The 7,564-nt window shown below is 30.7% G+C and overlaps 2 protein-coding genes across 4 annotated transcripts in view; both read left to right on the top strand.

The window, feature by feature from the left end:
* Positions 1-2,699, top strand: LOC17893288 (transcription factor FAMA). 3 transcript variants are annotated; one of them, XM_006297723.2, is made up of 6 exons: positions 1-103; positions 269-345; positions 470-1,141; positions 1,261-1,692; positions 1,822-1,912; positions 2,378-2,699. In XM_006297723.2, exons 2-5 carry the CDS (start codon positions 328-330, stop codon positions 1,909-1,911), a joined length of 1,212 nt encoding a protein of 403 aa, XP_006297785.1. In that variant the 5' UTR covers positions 1-103; positions 269-327; the 3' UTR covers position 1,912; positions 2,378-2,699. The 3 variants fall into 3 exon arrangements, with proteins under 3 accessions (XP_006297785.1, XP_023642269.1, XP_006297786.1); XM_023786501.1 differs by having other exon boundaries at positions 1,822-1,907; positions 2,378-2,697; XM_006297724.2 differs by having other exon boundaries at positions 274-345; positions 1,822-1,907; positions 2,378-2,697.
* A 2,364-nt stretch (positions 2,700-5,063) lies between these two features.
* LOC17893444 (probable pectinesterase 29) overlaps positions 5,064-7,564 on the top strand; it is a 4,430-nt gene continuing 1,929 nt past the window's right edge. The window contains exons 1-3 of the mRNA XM_006300074.2: positions 5,064-5,312; positions 5,445-5,604; positions 5,707-5,925. Of these exons, the coding sequence (XP_006300136.2) occupies positions 5,098-5,312; positions 5,445-5,604; positions 5,707-5,925 (594 nt within the window). The 5' untranslated portion in view covers positions 5,064-5,097. The remainder of the gene's footprint in view (positions 5,313-5,444; positions 5,605-5,706; positions 5,926-7,564) is intronic.

Below are 7,564 nucleotides of genomic sequence, written 5' to 3' on the forward strand. Positions count from 1 at the left end.
GCTCCACTCACTTTTTAAAGTTTTGTCTTCTCTAATCCGTCTTCTTCTATATATGATCTTGCATGTCTTACATCTCTAGTAAACCCTAGCAAATCATACAAAGGTCAGTCACTTTTATTTAACTCCATGCTAATCAACATCTAGTGTCTTTTGGTGTTAATCAATTAATCATTTTGGATATACATTCATGTATATGCATGTGGTAAAATTAAACATGAATTTTGCCTAGGTTTGGTGTTAACTTGTTCTACGTGTGTTTTTGCATCAGGTTAGGAACACAAGCTTGTAACTAGACCTAAGACGTTTCGGATCAAGAACGAAATAGCAATGGATAAAGATTACTCGGTACGTACGTTTTCCAATTTCTCAAGTTCATTAAAAAAATTATCCTATACAAATCTTTATGTATAAGATTCAATTCGTTCTAGTTATAATATCAGTTTGATTCTCTGATTACGGTTACTCTCAGGCACCAAACTTCTTAGGTGAATCCTCAGGCGGTAACGAAGATAACAGCTCCGGTATGATAGACTATATGTTCAACAGAAACCTTCAACAACAACAAAAGCAATCGATGCCACAACAGCAGCAGCATCAACTCTCTCCTACCGGATTTGGAACAACACCTTCTTTTGACAAAATGAACTTCGCAGACGTGATGCAGTTTGCGGACTTTGGTCCAAAACTGGCGTTGAACCAGACAAGGAACCAAGAAGATCAAGAAAGCGGGATTGACCCGGTTTACTTCTTGAAGTTCCCTGTCTTGAACGACAAGATAGAGGAACATAACCAAACCCAACATCTCATGCCTTCTCATCAAACGTCTCAAGAAGGAGGTGAGTGTGGAGGAAACATAGGCAACGTGTTTCTTGAAGAACAAGATGATCAAGATGACGACAATGACAACAACTCCGTGCAACTCCGTTTCATTGGAGGAGGAGAAGAAGAAGATAGGGAGAACAAGAATGTTACCACAAAGGAGGTGAAGAGCAAGAGGAAGAGAGCTAGAACAAGTAAGACCAGCGAAGAAGTAGAAAGCCAAAGGATGACTCATATCGCCGTTGAAAGAAACCGTAGGAAACAAATGAACGAGCACCTTCGTGTCCTTAGATCTCTCATGCCTGGCTCCTACGTTCAAAGGGTATAATATTAATAAAGTATATCATAAAAAAAGAAAAACAAATTGTGAAATATATATGTATAGATATTTAATACTCTCTCAACTATATAATAAAACCAAGATATGTTTAAAATGTATAGGGAGACCAAGCGTCGATCATAGGAGGAGCAATAGAGTTTGTGAGAGAGCTGGAGCAACTCCTACAGTGTCTGGAATCACAGAAGCGTCGAAGAATCTTGGGAGAAACTGGTCGGGACATGACCACGACAACGACTTCTTCTTCCCCTATAGCTGCAGTAGCTAACCAAGCCCAACCGCTCATTATTAATGGAAATGTAACCGAGCTAGAGGGCGGAGGAGGGCTTCGGGAGGAGACGGCGGAGAACAAGTCGTGCTTGGCTGACGTGGAGGTGAAGCTTCTAGGGTTTGACGCCATGATCAAGATACTTTCAAGAAGAAGGCCAGGACAATTGATTAAGACTATAGCTGCTTTGGAGGATCTTCATCTCTCTATTCTTCACACTAACATCACTACCATGGAACAAACCGTTCTCTACTCCTTTAATGTCAAGGCAAGTTTCACTTCTATAACACAATTATAATTTAGGTTTAAAAAGAATAATATAAGCATATATTATGAATTAGTATTATTGTCAAGTATATGTAGTATTACCAAAGGCTAATATGTTAAATATGTGCAGATTACAAGTGAAACGAGGTTTACGGCAGAAGACATTGCAAGTTCTATCCAACAAATATTTAGTTTCATTCATGCAAATACCAACATGTAAGGTTTGTTTTTATTTATTTTTATTATCTCTCCTATTTAATATTATTTCGAGTAAAAAACAAAAGTTTTCAGATGTCTTTTGTGTTCTATTTGTTTTTCTTTTAGCCTTTATATATCATGATCATTTCTTTTTGTGTTCGATATGGTCTATCTAATCATGAAGGCATCATTACTCTTTATATGTATAGGTGTGAGCTTTTTTTTTTTTGGGTCATCATGTAGTTGTAAGTATATATGACTGGTATAAATTTTATAATCCCCAGAGTAAGAAAAAAAAATAACTGGAATTATATATTACTGACTGGTTCCATGTTAAAATAATTTTAGATGTCTTTTGCCTTTTGTTTGTTCTTTTACCTTTTTGATGTTATATGGTTACTTTATGGTTTTGTTATATTGTGAAAATTATTTATAATTATATTGTGACATTTTAAAGTGATAAAAGGTTGGAAACAATGTTAATTCAGATCTGGAAGCTCTAACCTGGGGAATGTGTTTGCTTAAAAATCATCACACGATACAAAATACGGATTGTGTCGAACCACTGATGAAGATTACCATAATAATCTCTACATATTGGTTTTTATTCTCCAAGCATTTGAAGAGTTATTTGAAGGAAGTGCTTCTTAATTTCTTTCTCTTTGGGGTCTTTTTTTTTTCATGCAATTTTCATTTTTTTTTTTTTTTGAAGATTGTTTAGCTTTGTATTGTTTGAATTCGTATATGTTATTGTGATTTCTACTTTGTAGGTTTTGAAAAAGCGGTTTAGAATTCTAAACCACTTAATTATTTTACTTGAAATATCTTTGTTAATAATGCATGCATGCATGTCCGGAGGAGCTATCATTTTCTTGAGATTAGTTTATAAGAAATTGGCAAATATATAACCAAATTTTAATATTCAAAAATTGACAATTCGGTTAAACAAAGTGACGCTTTTACACTTTTTCAAAAGCGATTTGACTAAAGTACTATTTACATATGTGTCAGAAAAAAAAAATTATTTAGGAAACTCAGAATGATTGTCTTTAATCTCTCTCTCTCTCAGCATAACTCTTGTCTGCATCTTCTTTATTCACTAGCTCTAGCTCTAATCCAAGGTCATCCGACACAAACACAATAAAATCCAAAACAATGGCTAAGGTGTTTCTCTCTCACACCAACTAACTAGGTTTCCAAAGATCTTGACAGAGTCCAAGGCCAGAGTTGAATCCCTCTATAGTTTCTATTCATCTCAAGTAAGCAGAAAGAGAGATGGGACTCATCATGAGAAGTAGCTATAATATATGTTCCAAGTAGAAAACAAATAAATGCAAATGAGTTCGGATTTTGCTATGTTTCTCAAAATATTCATTGTGTACTTTTGCAAGGGTTTAGAGTTTTACTTTAGAACACAATATTGATTTGTACGTAGAATTCTTTTTTCTTTTTCAGGATAAGAGCACCACTTTAATAAGAATTTGGGATCACTTCACAGTCTTTGTTTACAAAAGGTATGAGCAAAATATGTCAAGACTGATCATATACAATAGCCTATAGGACCACATTTTGATTACTGATCCTAATCGATTTCTTTTTGGGCTAAAAAGTTTGAGCATGTGTGTTTTGCTTTACACTCTCGATAGTTGAAACTGAAACCGTGCCTTTCACTAGATGTCAAAAAGAAAACAAAAATAAACATGTGCCTCACCAAACATCTCTTTTATTTCCCAATATCCTAGATTGAATCGATCTTCAAAATAATGGTGTTGACGTACGTTTGATATTTTCTTCAACTCTTATTGGAAAAGTAGTTTGCAAAATAGAAATCTGTTTTACTTTTTGTGAAATAACATTTTCTCTTTTTAAGGATGTCAATGATTGTTTTGTTACTCAAAAGAAACCAATATAGTGAAGTAAAATGAATATGAATAGTGGTGTTATTCATCTCTAGTGTGTGTTGAACTTGTTCCTCTCCTATTTTAAGAAGGAGCAATTGTCAAAAAAATATTTTGGTTTGTTCCCTTCTGTGTGGGTTGAACTATAAGTAGTTTTGTTGTAAATGGCAAAATCATAGAGGTATATAGAAAATAATACATTGTTCGTCTCTATTATATAGCTATAAATAACATAGATATGTCTACATATTTTAGGTTAAAAGGCACAATGTTAAGGTTTAGATTTGACTAAATGATAGGTTTCAAAGTTCTTCTTTAAACACCTATATATGAACTTTATTAAACTTTATAAAGATGATACAAGTAGCTTATATATTAACCATCAAGGTTGTACAGAGAAGGTTTGATACATTGAAGCAAAAGAACTTCTTTATCAAAAAAGAACAAAAAAAGAACAAAAAAAAACTTGTAAAAGTGTTGAGTATTATTTGAATACTTTTAAAAAAAAATCAGAATTTTTTTAATTTTATAGCAAAGTCCTAACTCCTAACACAACTGTTTCATACAAAGCATTGAGAATTATTATAGAAGATGAAAAACTTGTTTCCATTCAAGACGAAAAGATTAATTACTCGGATTATTTTTTTAGGCTTTAAAGTTTAAATGACAGCAGATTTTTAGAATAGTCTTAGTAATCAACAAAATTAGACATTCATGATTTTAGCAAAAGTAGATTACCTAAAATTTAGGAAAATCAGATTTTAGGAGATTTTTTTACTAATTCTTTCATGAATCCTAAAACCAAATTTTACGGGCTTCTAACAAATATTACGTGATTTTTCTTTTTTAATTTTGCAAAACCAAAAATCTACTCCAAAAAAAAAAAAACCAAAAATTTAAAGCTACAAAACATTGAGGGCCTTAATCTTTGCAATAATTTCCAAACCAAAATAAAGGTCTAGGCCACTAACATTTACAGTTACCCACTTACCACAATCACAAATATTACAATTTCCTTTTTCGTTTCTGACCTCTCACACAAAACGTCAAACCCAAGATTTTAATCACCAAAATGTAGAAACAAACCTAAACTTTCCAGTTTGATTAAGATTCTACTTTAATTACGCAAACATAATCAAAAGAAAATAATTAAATAAAGTAAGAAAATCAATTGACAAAAAAAAGCATTAATTTCACGACCTTGTTAAATAATCCATTTCCTCCACTACTCTCATTTGCCTTCCCTCTCTTCAATTAACCTTACGTTTCATTCTCATCACCATCTAATTAAAAAATCAGAAGGTGTAATAATGGGAACTCATCGAATCATCATTGGTCTCGTAGCTCTTTGTTGTTTCTGTCTACCTCATCTCATTGAAGCTAAACCATATGGAGTCTACCAACAACAAGTGTTCGTGGATCAGTCAGGCCATGGAAATTTCACGACAATACAAAAAGCTATCGACTCGGTTCCAATCAACAATCGTCATTGGTTCTTTATCAACGTTAAAGCCGGCCTTTACAGGTCAGTACGTATAGCCACACTTAACTTTGTCTGAATCAATTTGATGTTATACATATTTCTTGTAATGAAGAAGTTATATATTTATGCAAAAAGTGCTTAGTAATGTTTTCTCTATGTCTTTTGTAAATAAAGAGAGAAGATAAAGATACCTTATGAGAAACCGTTCATAGTCATTGTGGGAGCTGGGAAAAGGTTAACGAGAGTTGAATGGGACGACCATTACTCGGCTGCACAAAGCCCTACCTTTGCTACTCTCGCCGATAACACCGTCGTTAAAAGCCTCACTTTCGCCGTACGTACGGTGATTATTAATTATATCACATTTTCGTATTTTTCTTCAGTATATGATTCTCTTTAATTTAATATATGAAATGTTCATTTTTTTTTTACATAGAATACCTATAACTTGCCTAGCAAGGGAAAAACGAACAAGAACCCTAGAACTCCGGCCGTAGCGGCGTTGATCGGTGGCGATAAGTCAGCTTTTTACTCGGTAGGGTTTGCTGGAATCCAAGATACCTTGTGGGACTCCGATGGCCGACACTACTTCCACCGATGCACTATCCAAGGCGCCGTAGATTTCATCTTTGGTAGTGGTCAATCTATATACCAGGTGAATACGTTACATTCTTCACATAATAATAATACTGGTTTTTAATTTATAATATGATACCATACTAAGAATATTATTAACTATAATATCCCAACTAGAGGATGGCCCGTGCTTTCGCACGGATGATGTTTTTTAAACTAAAAATATAACTGGATTTGTATTAATATTTGATATTCAATAGTATAGGATAAACATAATAGTCTTGTATATTTTAATTTTAATTCTATAGAGTTAAATCGCGTATTGATTTGTATATTTTAACTGTATAGAAAGTAAATAATATATACAATAGTAATTAGGTCTGGTTTTAATATAAGTACGTATATATTATATTTTCCCTAAAACCGTTAAATTTATCAATCACGGACATTACCTCAACGGTGTATAAGAAAATGCAATCATTTAATATAATTTACAAAAATTGTATATCGGTTGAAAGATAACATAAGTGATATATAACAATTTCATAAATTTGGATAATCTATTTATGAATACCTTATGAATAAAATTTAACTATTGGCAAAAGTATATGATAAACTAATCTGCTAAAATGTTAACAAAAAAGGAAATTATGATAAATATTGTAATTGTAAACAATTTTAATATAAAATTTAATCTTTAATCTACTTGAAATAAGGTAAATTAAATGTTTTAAGTTTAATAATGTACGAAATATTTAAATTTAGAAATATTAATGAAAAACATTAAAAAACTGAGATTTTCCACCTAAACTATTTCCTTAATTGAAAATTATAATACCTATTAAATCTTTTAGATATTCGAAAATAAGATTTAATTCCAAGACCCGATTAAGAGACCTGTTTTAAGAGATGACCAGAATATCTTTCAAAGTAATGCTATTTTAATATTTTAAAATTTAGTTTAAATTAATTAAATGCTTACCAAAATTAAATTTATTATCATTTTTATCTAAAATCGGTTAGTAAAAGAGGTAATATTAGTTGAAATTTATTTCCTTCCTTTTTCGTTTCTGAAAATGATTTTTTCTTATAAGTTTTTAAAGAAAAAATGTTATCAATCAAATTTTTTATTTCATAAAATGTATATTATTTTTATTCATGGTTAAAAAATATATTAGTTACATAAGATCTTTTAAGATATCTTGCATATCTTATGTTTCAAAAAAATATTTAAGTATATATTTTGCAAATTTATTTTCTCTTTTATAACAATGAAAATAATTTAAGAGTAACAATAAAACCACTAAAATATATTTGAATTTATTTTAAATTTTATTCCTTAGTAGCCTTACATGCACCTTTTGGTTATAAATTTCACATATATTAATTGAAAACTTTAAATTATTCAGGAAATAATGAATACTTATATATATATATATATTATAAAACTTTAAAAGAAAAGGAGTGCTATTTTTTAATAATAAGTAATTAAATGTTTTCAAAATTAAATTGGATTAAAACCTTTAATACGAAGTTTGTGAATAAAAAAAGATGCACAAATATTAATTTAATTTCTTTTGTTTACTTTAAAAAAACGTTTTAAATATAAATGATTTTAGTTAAATAGTTTAGGAAATAATTAATTCACGTATAGGAATAGTAATGAAGACATAATATATTGAGATTCTTCACATAATAAATTTCCTTAGATAAAAATT

The sequence above is a fragment of the Capsella rubella genome, unplaced genomic scaffold (genome assembly GCF_000375325.1).
Source record: "Capsella rubella cultivar Monte Gargano unplaced genomic scaffold, Caprub1_0 scaffold_3, whole genome shotgun sequence".
Lineage (NCBI taxonomy): Eukaryota > Viridiplantae > Streptophyta > Magnoliopsida > Brassicales > Brassicaceae > Capsella > Capsella rubella.

Coding starts and splice junctions, on each gene's coding strand:
- LOC17893288 (XM_023786501.1), top strand. Junction 1,693..1,821: donor TCTACTCCTTTAATGTCAAG/GCAAGTTTCACT, acceptor AAATATGTGCAG/ATTACAAGTGAAACGAGGTT. Junction 1,908..2,377: donor ATTCATGCAAATACCAACAT/GTAAGGTTTGTT, acceptor ATGTTAATTCAG/ATCTGGAAGCTCTAACCTGG.